The sequence below is a fragment of the Taudactylus pleione genome, unplaced genomic scaffold (assembly GCF_031769625.1).
Source record: "Taudactylus pleione unplaced genomic scaffold, aTauple2 ptg000216l, whole genome shotgun sequence".
Taxonomy (NCBI): Eukaryota; Metazoa; Chordata; class Amphibia; order Anura; family Myobatrachidae; genus Taudactylus; species Taudactylus pleione.
This window is the reverse complement of record NW_028284618.1, coordinates 2672821-2690548: the sequence shown is the minus strand read 5'-3', so window position 1 is coordinate 2690548 and position 17728 is coordinate 2672821. Positions and strand designations below refer to the sequence as shown.

Genomic DNA, 17728 nt, shown 5'->3' with positions numbered 1-17728 from the left:
TAAAGTCCCAGCCAATCAGCTCCTAACTGCCATGTCACAGGCTGTATTTGAAAAATGACAGGAGCTGGTTGGTTGGTACCTTATCTCTGTCCACTTTATCTCCGTCCACAGTAAATATACCCCAAATTCCATACCCTTACCTCCTGTGTGACCAGAGGGATACCAGACAGAGGTTCTCGACCGCTCAGCAGTGCCTGAAGGGGAGTATGACCCAGGACCACCTGGGCTACCATCAGAGAGTGCAAAATGTCATTTGCAGTATCTAAATCTCAAGTCCGCAAATGACTCAATTGTGCTGCATGGTAATAGAGCCTAATATATGGTAGTGCCACCCCCCCCTACCAAATCTCGAGACCAGATAAACACGTTAAGACCACTCCGGGCACAACGCTCCATCCAGAACAGAATATTTCCAGTAAATTTTATAATACCGGTAACTACTTTTCAACTGTCAATATTTTCACTAGTATTGTCCAAAGGCTGTACATTACTAACAGCATACATTCGTGAGTTTAATAAAATATACGACTCCTAGGGGTAAATTTACTAAAGTGAGAGTTTTTAGAAGTGAGTTTTAAAAGTGATGTTGCCCATAGCAACCAATCAGATTCTACTTAACATTTAACTAGCACCTTCTAGGAGATAATAGCTAGAATCTGATTGGTTGCTGTGGGCAACATGACTTTTAAAACTCACTTCTAAAAACTCTCACTTTAGTAAATTTACCGCCTACAGTATAAAACTTGTGGGCAGAGCTTTGGCTGATAGGATGGTCATTTTAGAAAACAAACATAAAAACAAAATAGACAATGGTGGCCAAAGCCTAGAAATGAAATGGTTTGAGAAAGACAATTTACATCTTTAATTTTGATTCGGTACTTACTGTATTTGATGATTTAGTGATTTTGATTAAATACTGTCATACAGCTTCATGTTTGACATGCAGAAGAATAGCTGTGGAAGAGTTCTCATTTAAAAAAAAAAAAGGCGCTACTCCAAGCTAGATAAAGACAAAATGTGTCTTGCAGTTTGATTTTTTTGATGAGTGATTTGTTTAGGTTTGTTCTTGGAGTGCTGCTCTTAGTTATCTAGTCCAGTGCACATTGATTGCATTTACCCTCTGAAGCCCTCTCTGTATCCCACCATTGCCGCACAGAATTAACTCTTTACCAACCTGTACAAATGCACATGCACATTTCTAAAGTGAGAGTTTTTAGAAGTGGAGATGTTGCCCATAGCAACCAATCAGATTCTGCATAACATTTACCTAGCAGCTTCTAGAAGATAATAGCTAGAATCTGATTGGTTGCTATGGGCAACATCTCCACGTCTAAAAACTCTCTCTTTAGTAAATTTACCCCAAAGACTTTAACACGTAGAAAGTTACAGATGAAGAGCAAGGGAACTTGGCGTGAGAAAAAGCCGCGGCTGCTGCATCGTAGCACTTCACACACAGATATGCAAATGTCGCACATCAAATTCATCAATGTAATCTAGTAGATTAGTGTTGTCGCTTCCAGTTGTATTATTTATGGGAATAAGATGCACATTTTGAGCGTGAAAGTCATTCTGAACGCAGTGCGCATGGACGGGCTGTTTGGTGACTGAATCCACAGTGTATGAAGACACATCTGTCCTGTTTGACATCACTTCAGCTGCAATGATTACTGTACTTTTTAATGATTCATTGTAACTCATGACCGGTGACTTATACAGAGACCCTACATTGAAACCCTTTAAAAGCATTGTAAACGCATACTGTACATAGAATTCCACACATGCCAGATTTCTATCTGATGTACATTTCTCTTAATTTGCTGAGCCTTTGAAAAGTCACATTTACTATGTGCAATAAACAGGATGCAATAGAGGGACTCATTTAATTGTTGCATATTTGTAAGTCTGAAAATCCTTATCTAAATTTAAACCACAAGTAGAAAAAAATTGTTATTTTGTACCACGCAAAATTATAATGTGCAACATTGTATTCTGGGATGTTATATGTGAAAAACACTTTCCTACTTTTAAGACCGCACTTCCAAAACAGCCCAGATGCTGGGCAGAATTTACGAAGCAGCGGCTTCTGTAAGCCGCTGCTTCCTGGCGGGTTGCAGGTGAATATTATAAGCGGCTTTACACTGACTCTGGGTGCCGTTTTATATACTGTATGTACCTGCAACCCGCCGGGAAGCCTCCGCTGCTACGTAAATTCTGCCCGTTGGGTATAAATGGGAGATGTGTGGGGGGCATGGGCACTAGGCAATTTGTGGCAGCGAGCAACATGATGACACAATTCACCAACAGTCTCATCATCATGCTCCAGAACAGTCTAGGTGAACGATATTCAGGAGGCTGGTCTATTCCCCAATAATGTGATAAAACTCCATGGAATTTGGAAGTCTCCCAGACGTTCTAGTAGAGTAGGCAAGTATAGGTCATGTCTGTGTGCATAATACACGTGACCTGGAGTGCGCTGCTAGCCGGCTGATTGGTCCGGCTTCAGTGGCGCTTGGAGATGACGTCATCTCGAAGCGTCCACTTTCACGCCGGGTTTATGCAGACCCGACTCCGGTGTGAGCGGCGCTGACTCGGGAATATCCCGACTCGGCGCCGGCTAAATTCCGGGTCTGATCCGGATAGGATCAGACCCGGAATTTTGGTGGAAAAGGGGTATAATTTATCACTTTCCAGAGCTTCATACATCTTCCCCCTGATCGCTCTCCACTTTATCTCTCTCCAAGTTTTAATAGCTAGAATCTGTTTGGTTGCTATGCCCATGGCAACCAAACAGATTCTAGCTATTATCTTCTAGAACAGAGATTCCCAACCTCTGTCCTCAAGGCACACTAACAGTCCTGGTTTTAGTGATATCCATGCTTAAGCACAGATGGTTAAATCAAAATAACTGAGGTACTAATGAAGTCACCTGTGCTCCAGTATGGCTATCCTTAAAACCTGGACTGTTAGTGTGCCTTGAGGACCGTGGTTGGGAACCCCTGTTCTAGAAGGTGCTAGATAAATGTAAAGTAGAATCGGATTGGTTGCTATGATCAACATCAAACCCGCATGTTAGTAAATATTTCGGTACTTGTGTACTTTACAGACTCATTGCAGAGAACCCGAGTGTCCTCTTCATGGACAGAACCCTGACGTCATCAGCCAGTGTGACGTCATCAGCCAGTGTCCAGCGTCATTCCCTACCATCCAAGTGGGTATAGATGGGGAATATAACTGAAGCGTGGCGAGTGCAGCGAGCCCGCGAGGGGACAACTTTCTTCTTTAGTTTCTCTCTGCAATGAGTCTGTAAAGTACACAAGTACCAATATTTCCCTTAAAGAGAGTTATACAGTATACTGCAAATAGTACAGTAGCTTTATTGTAGGATGTTCTATAACTATTGTACATCATAGAGAGGAAAAGTCACCCAGACTTCGGCCTCAGGCACACAGGATTTCTTTTATGTGTTTATTTCTTTCTTTATTCTTAAAAAGGACATGATACATAAAAGTCAATGATTAGAGTCACATGAATGTTTGTGTTGTTAGAATGCACATTATTTTTCCTACATGTTTCATTTTCTTTCCTTCCCATCACTTATTATTGGGAGACAAAGAAAGGAAGCATTATTAATAAGTTTTACCTGCCACATTTCTATTACATGGCTGAATGAGGGAAACAGATTTTTGGATTGAAACAAACAAAAAAATAATGACACAAACATATTTCAAATACCAATACAAGGATTAAACCCCCTTCTAAACAAAAACCAGTAGCTGTTCTGTGCATCTTTAAAAACACTTTTGTGCCCTGGGCGGGCTGGGCGGCACGGGGGCTTGTGTGGAGTTTTCCTGTGAATGTTGTACAGTATGATTCAGCCCTGATTCAGATCTGTACACTAATGCAAACGCATTTGCAAATTTTGCCACTTAGCAATTGCTACAATATGCTAATGCATCAGCCGGCGGGATTTGTATTGAGACGCCCACAATCGAGTACACAAACGCAGCATTGTACACAGATCCTGAAAACATCGACTCCACGATGTGTCTATAGTCAGTTAGAATGACTGGGGTAACTGAAACGCTACAGCTTTGTTCCCTGCATGCACGATCGCAGATGCTGGCTAGTACATGCCCAGGAAACAGCCCCGACACGCCTGCATATTACCCGGAACTCCCCGGAACCACCCACAAAATGGTTTTCTTCTTGTTAATTAATTGCTAGTGAATCCTCACAGCGAGCTTGACCACAATTCATTCGCCGCACGTGCACAATGCGACTATGGCGCAGAAGCACCGATAATCGCTCAACTGTCTGAAAATCGTCAAAGCGTTCAACTCTGAATCATCCCCTAGTGTACTGATGCTGGGAACATTACAAACATTTGGTGACAATTGGTGCAATGCCCCAAAACCATTTATTCAGTTTCCTTTTTAGACTATGGGGTATATTTACTAAAGTGAGAGTTTTTAGAAGTGGAGATGTTGCCCATAGCAACCAATCAGATTCTACTTAACATTTAACTAGCACCTTCTAGAAGATAATAGCTAGAATCTGATTGGTTGCTATTGGCAACATCTCCACTTCTAAAAACTCACTTTAGTAAATATACCTCTAGTTCATGGTGGATACAGTATATTCTGGGCCACCTAAATGTACTCTGTTTAAGGAAAACAACTGTACTCTTCTTAATTGATATCATATAGAGAATAGGAGCTAGTTTTCAGCATGCTTGAGCATCCACAGTATTTGTACTACCGCATGTATCTAGCTCTGTTAATGAAATTTTTTCAGTCATATGGCTGCTGGGGTATAAGATGAGATCCCTCAATCAGTTTAAAATGTTATGATATAGAGCAGTAATGGGCAACAGGTGTCCCCAGAGCCGCATCTGAGCCAACACCTGCATCCCCCAACTCCTTCCTGCTTTATTGTCTGATCTGTTTATGTTAGTTTGTTAGGGTTGGGTATAATATGTTGACAAGGTGACTTACCTGCTCCGGACAGCTGCAGCGGCTACAGCATGGCTTTGGGGTCCCAGCTGTCATGTGACTGTTCATTCTCGGTCAGACCTCCGATCCTCCAGCGTTCAGGTAAGTATCTCTCCGTTATCCCAGTGGCATCACTAAGGGGGTGAGGACCGCACTGGGTAACACCATCCGAGGGATTGACACCAAAATAGCAGAGCTGCTCTAATATATTGGTGTTACCCCCTCGGATAATGTCACCAACCAGCGATGTTAGCGGTGATGGATGACTCATGCATGCGCTCGTCATCTGCACTGTTCTGGGAGAGACAGGGGGCTGCCCAACAGCTCCCGGACTGCTGGGCAAGCCCCCAACATGATGAGAATGGAGCATGATAATGGACAGACCCCAAATGTCATTCATCAGGGGGCGGGGCTTCACGGGCAGGAGGCCACACCACTTATGCGAGCGAGCGCACCTAAGGTGCGCGCATAACGAACAGAGTGGATGAAAGGATGAGTAGGCACACTGGGTGACACCGACCCCAATGATGCCACTGGGATCCCTAACCCTATTCCCTACACCTAACTCAACCTTGCAGCCTAACCCTCCCATCCGCAGCCTAACCCTAACCTCTCCCCACCCACGTAGCCTAACCCTCCTGCCTGCAGCCTAACCCTAACCTCCCCCCACCCACACAGTCTAACCCTCCCTCCTACAGCCTAACCCTAACCTCCCTCCACCTTTGCAGCCTAGCCCTCCTGCCTGCAGCCTAATCCTGTCCTCCCCCACCCATGCAGCCTAACCCTCCTACCCGCAGCCTATCCCTAACCTCCCCCCCACCCTTGCAGCCTAACCCTCCAGCCAGCAGCCTAACCCTCCCTCCCCGCAACCTAACTCTCCCCTCCTGCAGCCTAACCCTCCCTCCGCGCAGCCTAACCCTCCCCACCCCTCCCTCCCCGCAGCCTAAGCCTAACCCTCCCTCCCCGCAGCCAACCCTAACCCTCCCTAACTTTCCCTCACCCACGCAGCCTAACCCTAATGTCGAAATTGGAACACTGATGTAACTAAATATCTAAATCAGGCTAAAAAATGTGTGTGTGTATGTATATGTATGTATATATATATATATATATATATATATATATATATATAATTAATTGTTACCCATTTTGCAGTTCCCAAAAAGGTACTGGAAACACTAAATACACAGCCGAAAAAACACACACACAGGGGAGCGCATTAGTAAAAAGTTACAAATTAATTTACTATAACATAATTGTTAGAATATATTTTACACCTTACATGTAATAAAACCACTTAATATGGCCAAAAATAATTTACATATATAAAAAACTAGTATAGAGTAGGGCAAAATAGCCTCAAGAAAAACAGATATAGAGTCCACTAAGCCTTTAGAAAACCGTTTAAAATGCAGGGATCCACTTTGTGAAATTACATGTACATCTATCCAGGTATACAATATAAGGATCAGTGAGCCCACATACTGGCTTTTCAAGCTCATCCTCCTCACCGTGAATCAACCTCACCACCTTGCAGATCTTGATCCCCAGTACTCTGTCCCGGAGTAGCAGTGGTGGGATGGCATTGCCTCGGTGAATTACGCACCCCATGAGATGTATAGGCATCCACCTGATGTTGAAGATGGAGCTGTGTCATCGGGAGCAACACATCATCGGCCAGTGTTTAGGGAGGGAGACGCAGGTGGAGTAGCGTAATAGATCCAAATTGCTTGTATCTACGGGGTCCCGATTGTTCTCATATAAATCACCGGAATCTGTGGTCCTTGACGGAGAAACCGGCACAATTCTGAAGTGCATGTGGTAGGACAGCTGTATATGTACTAATACTGCACAGTATCACGTAGTGTAAACCTGTCACAGTCACACTAGTCAGCAGCAGCACTGCAAGGTCACTGCAGCAGAGTCAGTCAGTCACTCTGGTGGTCGGCAGCGTTGCAGCTATTCTGACTCCTGGTCCTGTGCTGCGCCAATCCACTCCTTCTCCTCCATTGACGTGACACGATAGTCCGACTCCTCCAACTCCAGCCGGGTTTTGCGCGTGCGCAAATTCATAACACTGTGTGATGGATTTTCCATTGAATGCTTGTGATGCGATGGTTAACTTCCGCCGCCTCTCAACATTTGATAGCGGAAGCCCATCCCACCATTCGATTACAGTCTTCCAAAGTTCATCCCTACCCTGGAGCTGTGCCAGAGTCTACAGCACATGCTCAGGCCCCTGGGGAAATGGAGCTGCTGCCATTTTCCCACTGCACGTGCGCAAAATAGCCGTTGCGCCATTTTTTTCAGTCACCAGTTAAGCGTTGCCGACGCAGATTTCTGGAGTAGTATTTTAGACCCTGGGTGCAAGGTGTGCTTTGTGTGCCCCCATGGACCCAGGGCCCGTTTGCACCCATTATACATACGCCACTATTATTATTATAATTTATTTATATGGCGCCATAAGGTTCCGCAGCATAAACAAATAAGTAGCCAGCGACTTACAATACAATACAACACACGGACAAGGATAATAAACATTTTTGTATTAGCGAACTTTACACCCCCACAAGCAGCCAAGTGTTAGTTGCCCTAGTGGGGAGTAAGAGATAAATTAAAATACAGTAGGGAGAAGCACAAGAGGGTAGAGGGCCCTGCTCAAAAGAGCTTATATTTTAAAAGGGAGGGGCAGACGAACAGGAGTGACACAGATAGGGTAGGCGGGGAGGAAGGAAGATGTAGCAGCAAGTTAGGATGAGAGCTGGAAGGCTTTAATGAAGTAGTGGGTCTTAAGAGCTTGTTTGAATGATTGTAGAGAGGTGCAGAGTCTGATGCACAAGGTTTATGTTGTTGTTCAAAAATGCATGCTTACCGTACATTGATAATTATTATTTCCCCTAGATTGTAAGCTCCTAGGAGCAGGGTCCTCCTCCCCACTGTCTCACAGCCTTCTTCTCTAGCACTTCTATGAAAGCCTTCACCTTCCCAGCTGTACTGTGTATGGAGAATTGTGTTGCTAATTGTTACTTGTGCTCTGTTTATAAGTTGGTTTCTGTATTGTAATGTAATGTTCTGTGTACCCTTTACTGCATGTACGGCGCTGCGGACCACTTGTGGCGCCCTATAAATAAAATATAATAATAATAATAAAATTATTATAGAGATATCCTATTGCTTTATGTACCATTCACTTTACAACTATTTATGGTAATCATTTCCTTTTTTTGTGTGTGTATTATCCTTCAGTAAGAAGTTGGATAAAACCTATTAAAAATATGTACAAGTTGGGATTATTATATCAGGGAAATGACTAAAACAATATATTAAGCGCTGAAGAATGCATCAACATTTCAGTAGCTTTTGCTGTGGGTTGTTCATCACTGGAGTCTGTCATCACCAGATAAAAGGACTTTTTAAGCAGTGTATGAAAATTGCAATAGTATGTGACCAGCCAATGAACCTCTCTCTCTCGGCACCATGTGACTCCTTCATTTACCAGAACCCTGCATTATTTCCCTAAGTAAAGCCTCCCATCTCCCAGGAACGGATATGCACATCCCAAGCAATGCTGCTGTCTGCATTCCCTGGACACTGAGTGCAGGGAAGCCTGTTGCACTGTTGTGACTGCACAGCCTGACTACTTCTGTGCCTCACATACAGTATACGGTATATAGAAATCCATATACTCTTAATATATAGTTGTACAGAAAGAGGAGCGTGAGAAAGAGGCATCTCCGTATTCCAGCTGTAGGAGCAAGAATGTTATAACAAGAACTCTTTGTCTCTGGCCTCATGGAGATGCTGGGTTATTAGTTTATTGGCTTAGGGGACTCCACCAATGTACCTCTATGGCAGCGAGGATTCAGACGAGGTAAGTACAATGCAATGTCATAACTTTCTTCTAAGTTAAAAAGCCTGTTATGTAATTTGTAGATTACTGCTGCTATTAAATGTTGCAACATGTACGCAAATATAAATAGTATCTCAGTATTTCAATGGAAGTATATATTGTTACTTTAAATAATTGTAATGATAAACAATTTTGGTGATATTTAGCAAAATAACTGTTTGGTTACATGTTTTTAAAGCCATCCGGTGCCCAGATTGTGGCAAAGCAGCCGGGAGGCTGAAGCCAATATGCTACTGGGAGTTGTTTTTATTGTTTTAATCCTGTTTATTACTATGATGATAAATTGCTGAGGTGGTACAAACCCATGCGGGCGTCTGCAAAGGTACAGAGCCTATGTACTAAGGAGCCAGAGAAACAGCCTATGGATATTCATTTTATTCTTTTCAAGGAAGATCATGTGGAGATCGTTGATGATTGGACTTAAATATCCAACCCATTCGGCCCCCCAGGGATAAGTGGGGGGTATGTGGTTATGGGACTGTCGCCTATGATTTGTCTTTGATATTGATGTCACAGACCATGTGTGACATCTTTAAATCAGTTAATCCCCTCTCAGCAGTATTGCCAGCAGCAAAGGGGTTAATAATAGTGATAACAGGATTATATGTGTTACCTAGAGAGTTTTGAAAACCGAAGTGGTGGAAAAAGATATGATCACAGCTGTAAAGGAATAATGTCACATGATTGGCTATTGCCTCCTCCTATGGTCACTGTGAGGAGCACTGCTTAAACATTTGGGAGTAGGGAAATATTTTTAGGCATGGCAATAACTGTTAACCATAAAACTCCTGATGCAGAGGTGTAAGCAGAAGTGGTCGCAGCTGCATGTGTTGGCCTGTCTGTAACGTAATGCAAATGCCGCTACAACGTCCTTCCCTGGTGTACAAGCGTGCGCCTGGATGTGTAAGGACTTAGACGCTTACATTCAGTGTCGTTACACGGAGTTAATCTGATTGGTGCATCTTTACTCGCCCCATGGAAACTTGCACCAACCCTATGGCAGATGCAGTGTATCCGTCCGAGTATGGCCTCATATGTGTGCGGCTGTGTCCGTAACCACATTCACCAACCCGCCCACGAAACTCCTATAACACGCCCATAAGACGGAGTGCCCACTACGGTTTCAATACAGTTCTCTGTGTGTGCCATACATATATATGGACTTTCATAGGCTTTTACCATTTAGAAACCTTATTATTCGATTTAATGTCTGTCATTCTATTCGTTTGTTTTACAGTCGCTCCCTCTCCCCCTTCTCTCTCTGCTAATGATAACTTGCTTTAATCTTTCAAAGTTTGAAACAATAACAGGGGTCAATCCTATTAGGTGCAAATGGCGAGTAGCGAGTTTGTTTCTTGAAACTCGCACATGTCACAGCAAAGCGCGCTCCCGAGAATTCTCCAATCCAATTAAAAATGCCTATTCACACTACTCGCAGCGGAGGGGTGCGAATTGACTGCCAAATGAGATTTGCGAGAAATGCATGAAAATGTGGGGAGACCATCCTGGACCTCCCAAAATGGATAATTTAGTTAGCAGGAACATATAGAAGGCTGTTTGTGGGCATTAGGAAGGTACTATAGGTTTTCAAATGGTGTCAAATGGCTGAATTGTTTTTTTTTCCCAAATGCAAAAAAATTATAAAAAAAAAACTTTTTGGTTTTATCTCGAATGAATGAAACGAAAAATGCAAAAAAAAAGTAGGAAAAAGGGTGATTTTGGGGTACTTTGAGGGCACCTTGAAAAATAAAAAAAAAACAATATAAAAATAATTATGTTTCAACTAAAAAAGTATTGGAATTAACTTTGGGGTGCCTAAACTAACGAAAAAGTTGATTTTGGGGTAATTTGAGGACATTTCTTTTTTACCCCAAAATATTACATGTAATTATTGGACTAATCAAGCTAATTGGAAACTTCCAAATGCCTAAGTAGTCATTAGGGGTCCAAGGGGTTCAGCACAGTGTCCCGACATTAAAATCAGGGAGGTGCTAGTGGAAAGTTGCGAATTCAGTCTGACTGATTCAGGGCGAGTTGCTAATTGGATTGCTAAATGACTTCGCTATGCGAATTCGAAGTGAAAATAGCAACTTGCACCTCGCAATTCGCACCTAATTGGATTGAGCTCACAGATGGAAGCAGAGATAATCTTTGTTACTTGAGAGGAAGTAGATCCACATATTTGTTTTCCTGTATGTGTCCTCCATGGCATCGCTGCTTCCACCAGAAATACATAAGCCCCTGGCCTAGATCCATATCCTGTACCAAACTCGTCTCTCCTTCAGCTTGTGCTTAGCTGTGTACATTATGTGCAGGAGGTAGCACCAAGGGCTTATTATCAGTATATTTCATTGCACTATTACTAGGATCAACCTACTGTTGTGTTATAGTAAATGAAATGTGCTGTTATATTACTTCTTTACTAGGCAAAATCTCAGAACTTTTATGGGCTTGCTTGTATCCATTAAAAACCATTAAAAGGGAACACTTTCTGAAATTCCTCTCCACAAATGATTATAAGATGATTTAGTATTTAGGGACCAACTGTAGATATTAAGGTGTCTAGTTACTAAGCAGTGTTAGGAGACAGAGTGAAAAGTGATACGGTGCCAGCCAATCAGCTCCCAACTGTCATCTCACAGTCTGTGTTTGAAAAATGACAGTTGGGAGCTGATTGGCTGGCACCTTATCACTTTTCAATCTGTCTCCTAACACTGCTTAGTAACTGCTTTAGGGGTCTAGTTACTATCTAGTCAATTTCGCCCCAAAACATTCATTTGCAGAGGATTGGCACAATATTTATGTATGGAGCTCGTTGTTTGTGTGTGAGGATAACGTCACAGATATCCTGCATGGTAACAAGTTGGATGGGCGGCCTGTGCTAGCCCCGCCCCCTGAACGTATGACATTGCACAGAGGGGGCGGGGTTTCCAGCACCAGGAAGTGCAGCACTGTCCGGAGTGTCCTGAGGAAGTTCCGAGCAGTTTACAGACTGCAGAATGCCTGTCTGGAGCGTCTAAAGGCGTCACTGCAGCAACGATACTGGCTGCAGGGTGACGTTCCAAGCCAGTAGCAAGGCCTGTGGTGCAGCGATGATGCTGCTACTAGGGCCCTCTGTCCTATGGAATGGCACATGTATCACATGCCTAATTACGGCCCTGCAGATATCTGTGTACGTCCTTCTGTTTTCGATTGCAGAAGCATTCCCGATAGCTTTCTAGGGGGGCTGCGAAAAAGCTCAATTTAGCCAGCTCAGGAAGGCTTAGCCTTTTTTGGAGCTTTGACAGGGTTTACCAAAGTTGGGGCCTGATTCAGAAATGTACACTATCCTGACGGACCCGTTCTGCGCATGTGCAGAACCAATCTTGCGATCTCGCCCGCAGACCCTTCCAAGCCATGTCACCCCTGTTTTCCCAGGAGAAATGAGGCCAGGGTCTGCATCTGTGGATGCAGATTTCCTGGCCCCGCAGCTGCCAGGACCCGGTCAGGCTGCGGTAAGCTTCAGCTTCAGTTTTGGAGTTGAGACCATTGGAAGTAGGGCAATATTAATCTGTAGTGCACTACAACGGTTCATAGTTCCAAGAGTTCAAATTCCAGCCAACTTTGAAAAGACTAAACCTAAAACTATTTATACAATGAAAATGCCACTTGTTCACAAACTCTTATTTCCCTGGGTTGCACATGTCAACAGTCGGTCTCCTCTTTATGGTGCTTGGAGCGGTTCTGTGACATCTGAGTATACACAGGCCCTGTAAAGGAATCTTAGTTGCAGTCCAAATAATGTTTTGAGATTGTTTGTGCTGACAACCGCGTAGGAAGTGATGGACGTAAAATGTTACTCTAACTGAAAAAGAAACAAATCAAAACAAAACAAAAAAAAAATTTCTGGAGTTTTGTTGTCAAGCAGCATTTCATTAAGTGATATTTCTAAATATATTCTGCCGAGCTGACATGTGTTTTCAATTGAGGCAATATACGCGTGTTAGCAGTCCACACAAACAATTATGTATGATTCATGGCTTGGGAAGCTGGGACTAAGGATCTGATAGGCCAGTATGTTTCATATGTTTTACTCTTTCTATCCGAAGCGTTATGTTAATTGTTGGAATTGTCGAATGACGTTTTCATGTATTACAAATGTCGGCAAAAAAAGTTAAATCTTGATCATAAAACTTACAAAAAGTTTGCCTGTCAGCCACACAGGGTAGGGACAGCCAGTTAGTTAGATGAAATGTAAAAAAAACCCCATTCTTATAAGTGGACAAAATGGCTGCCTCCACTGTAGATAAATATAGCAGATAACTTTAATTCAATGACTTGTGTATTGCTTACTTAATATATAGCTGCTTATATGAAGATCTCTTTTGTTTTATTTGTTTTTTTTAGCTCTCTGTATATTTATAATCAGTAATAGTTTATTTTCAATGGTCTGGGATACGACACCAACTCTCACTTTAGATGCAATATAGAAAGTACAGCCGAGCTGTCTAATTTCCTGGAGTAACACAAACAAACAACTTGGTTATATAAAGACAGAAGGAAGCTACAAAGGAAAAAACAATGTATTAATAAGCGTTGCATGAGGTCGTCATGCACAAGCCAATAAAACATTGATCCTAATGTGGAGACCCCTTTTGGTGGTTTAGGGGGAAACATGTTTCACCACACTCCAGCTGAGAACTTTCCTACAAAGTCATTTGGATAATTGAATCCAGTACAGAGACCATGAACTCCGCACTGATCTGGAACATCTAGGACTAAACTTAAACCAAAGAATTGTGAGTAGCGACACTGAAAGGATAAAAAGGTTTCCTGTTCATGTCCCTATTCACCATCGCTGATTGCAGGATTTTCATCTTGAATTGAAAACAATTTTGTAATACTGACATCGGGTTTAGCCTAATACAGATGCAAGAAACAAACTGCCATTTCTCCTGACATGATAAACTGCATTCCCAATGAGTGCTGCTCTTTGTAGCTGCAATGTTTGCATGTTCCATATGTAGCAATGTAAAATGTCCATCCATATTACTAGCCAGGCTACCACCTATTGCAGTTAATAGGAAATCTAGTTCAGACTGCAGCAGAAAAATAAGCTGGTCAGCAGGGGTATAGCCAGAAAATGATGGCCCTCTTAGCAACATTTTGAAGGGACCTCAGCTCCAATACTTTTTGAGACACTTCTCTGCAGTGGTTGTTCATTTAGCAGTGCCCTATTTAATGCTATGCCCCATAGCAGTGCCCTAATTACTGTTATGCCTCACAGCAGTGCCATAGTTTGTTATGCCCCATAGCAGTGCCCTAATTACTGTTATGCCTCACAGCAGTGCCATAGTTTGTTATGCCCCATAGCAGTGCCCTTTTTAATGTTATCCCTCATAACAGTGCCCTAGATAATTTTATGCCCCATAGCAGTGCCCTAATTAATGTTATTGCCTCATAACAGTGCCCTAGATAATGTTATGCCCCACAGTAGTGCCCTATTTAATTTTATGCCCCATAGTAGTGCCTGAGTTAATGTTATGACCTATAGTAGTGCCCTAATTAATGTTATAGCCCATAGTAGTGCCCTTGTTCATTTTATGTCCCGTAGTAGTGCCCTAGCTAATGTTATGCCCCATAGTAGTGCCCTAGTTAATATTATACCCCATAGCAGTGAAATAGTTAATGTTATGCCCAACAGTAGTGCCATAGTTAATATTATGCCCCATAGTCTTACCCTAGTTAATGTTATTCCCAACAGTAGTGTCCTAGTTAATGTTATGGTGCACAGTAGTACCCTACTTAATTTTATGCCCCGTAGGGATGTTATGCCCCACAGTAGTGCCCTACTTAATGTTATGCCCCATAGCAGTGCCCTAGTTAATGTTATACCCCACACTAGTGCCCTAGTTAATGTTATGCCCCATGGTAGTGTCATAGTTAACTATGACACTACTATGGGGTAAAAGATTAACTATGACACTACCATGGGGCATAACATTAGGCACAAATTGTCGACTAAAAAAAATGTTTGATAATTTTTTTTTATGTTAGTGTTAGGCACTTACTGGAGGGTTAGGGTTAGGCACTTACCGCGACGGATAGGGTTAGGCATCAGGAGGGAGGGTTAGGCACTAGAAGGGACAGTTAGGTTCAGGCACTTACCACGACGGTTAGGGTTAGGCACCAGGATGGAGGGTTTGGGTTAGGCACCAAGGGGAGGACTAGGGTGAAGATTAGGGTTAGAAAAAAAACTTGTCGACCATTTTTGTACTAACCTTTTGACAATGTCAACCTATTGTATGTCTAACATCTGTTGTCTATCTAGACATTGTCTACCTTTTTACTGTACATCTTTCAATCCACACCTGAATCTTACACAAAAGCCCCATGTCTTTAGAGCCTTTAGGGCTGAGAGAATTGCAGTTTACATTGAGTGTAAAGACAGTGGAGGAGTTTTGGGGGATCAGTTAGCTCCTACCTTCCAAATGCAGGAATTTTCAATTCGTGTGGAGATCATCCTAATTTCAGCACCATATGGCTTTCTAGGACAGTCCTAAACTCTGGGCTCAATCCCCAACCCCAGCTCACTTCACAAGGCTGTAATCAAGGGGAAGCATACTCTCTGATGGTGCTGGGCTCAGTGCTTAACACAACTGTGCCTGTGGGGTGAATGAAACGGGATCATATTAGGGATGTGCGCCGGACCATTTTTGCCGGATTTGGTTCTAATTCGTCGTCCGGCTTTGGATTTGGATTTGCCAAACTGCGGTGACTGGCTTTGGATTTGGATTTTTTTACAAAAATTTACAAAAAAAAGCTAAAATCACATGCATTGGGCTTTTTTTTCTTCCTAGAGTATTATTATTAAACTCAATAACCTTAATTTCCAGTCATTTACAGTCAATTTAGACCACCTCACAGTTTAAATTATAGTTTTCACCATTATTGGCCAAAGGTTGCAGTGAGCTGACTGGTTACCAAGCAACAAAGCAGCGGCACAGACACCACAGTTTAAAGCACATCTATGACACATTGCCATACAGCAGTGGCAGAAATGAAAAGTAGTGCACCCAACCAGTGGGGTACAGCCAGCAGAATCACAGTACTTGTTTACAAAGTGGGCCCTAGGAGTCACAGTGCACAATCTTATTCACATTACACCACACATAGTGATCCTGATTCACATTACACCATAAAGTAGTGTCTCTTATTTATGTTACGACACACAGTAGTGCCCCTTTTACACAATGCCCACAGTAGTGACCCTTTTACACAATGCCCACAGTAGTAATGTCCCTTATACAATGCCCACAGTAGTAGTGCCACTTATACAATGCCCCCAGCAGTGGTGTCCCTTACACGATGCCCCCAGTAGCAGTGACCCCTATGCAGTCCCCTTAGTAGTAGGGCCCCCTATGCAGTGCTCCCAGTAGCAGTGCCCTCATTAGCAGGCCCCCAGTAGTAGTGCCCCCATTAGTGTGTCCCCCAGTAGTAGTATGCCCCCCAGTAGTAGTGCCCCCATTAACAGGCCCCCAGTAGTATAGCCTCAGTAGTAGTATGCCCCCCAGTAGCAGTGCCCCGTAGCAGGCCCCCAGTAGTAGTGCCCCCAGTAGTAGTATGCCCCCCAGTAGCAGTGCCCCCAGTAGCAGTGCCCCAAGTAGCAGGTCCCCAGTAGTAGTGCCCCCATTAGCAAGCCCCCAGTAGTAGTATGCCCCCCAGTAGCAGGCCCCCAGTAGTAGTGCCCCCGGTAGCATGCCCCCAGTAGTAGTATGCCCCCCAGTAGCAGTGCCCCAGTAGTAGTGCCCCCATTAGCAGGCCCCCAGTAGTATGCCCTCAGTTGTAGTATGCCCCCCAGTAGCAGTGCCCCCATTAGCAGGCCCCCAGTAGTAGTGCCCCCAGTAGTATTATGCCCCCCAGTAGCAGTGCCCCCCAGTAGTATGCCCCCCAGTAGCAGTGCCCCAAGTAGCAGGCCCCCAGGGGTAGTGCCCCCAGTAGTAGTATGCCCCCAGTAGCAGGCCCCCAGTAGTAGTGCCCCCAGTAGCATGCCCCCGGTAGTAGTGTGCCCCCAGTAGCAGTGCCCCCAGTAGCAGGCCCCCAGTAGCATGCCCCCAGTAGTAGTATGCCCCCCAGTGGTATGCCCCCAGTAGTACTGCCCCCAGTAAAATGCCCCCAGTAGTAGTGGTGCCCCCAGTAACATGCCCCCAGTAGTAGTAGTGCCCCCATTAGCAGGCCACCAGTAGTAGTGCCCCCATTAGCAGGCCCCCAGTAGTAGTGCCCCCATTAGCAGGCCCCTAGTAGTAGTATGCCCCCCAGTAGCAATGCCCCCAGTAGCGCCCCCTTACAAACACACAAATAATAAAAAAAAAAACTTACCTGAATCCCCGCTCCTGCCGCCGTCCGCTCTGCTCTATTACGCGCGGAGGGAGCCGGAACACGGAGCTCACGAGTGAGCTCCAACCTGCTCTCTCCGTGCAGCAGCCAATGAGAGTCTGCCTAACTCTCATTGGCTGCTAATACCAACACACAGCTACCGCTGGCGGCTGTGTGTTTGTGTCTGTGTAGGGCAGACCGCTATCACAGCAGTCTGCCCTACACTAGAGGAGCCCTGACTAGAGGCAGAGACAGCCACCTACAGATGTGTCCTTATACATCTTTGCTGCAGTCACACTAAAAAGTCCCTCTCGGTGCGCCAGGTCCCTTGACACTGCTGGCGCAGGGTGGCATTTTTTGCCGAATCTGCATTCAAGTTGCAATGTGATGCAACTAGGACGCACCAGCAGACTGTGCTGATTAATTGATATACAACACTTATATACGTAGTGCTACAATATAGCGGCCGCAG

General features: G+C 44.0%; 1 protein-coding gene across 5 annotated transcripts in view; it reads left to right on the top strand.

Annotated features, from left to right (window-relative positions):
- Window positions 1–17728, top strand: part of CACNB2 (calcium voltage-gated channel auxiliary subunit beta 2) — a 355422-nt gene that overhangs the window by 216311 nt on the left and 121383 nt on the right. Inside the window, exon 1 of one of the 5 annotated variants that reach the window (XM_088478601.1) lies at window positions 8588–8862. The exons of the other annotated variants lie outside the window; for them this stretch is intronic. Coding sequence (XP_088334727.1) covers window positions 8830–8862 — 33 coding nt within the window. The 5' untranslated portion in view covers window positions 8588–8829. Of the gene's footprint in view, window positions 1–8587; window positions 8863–17728 lie in introns of those variants that run through there. 5 annotated transcript variants of the gene reach the window in all.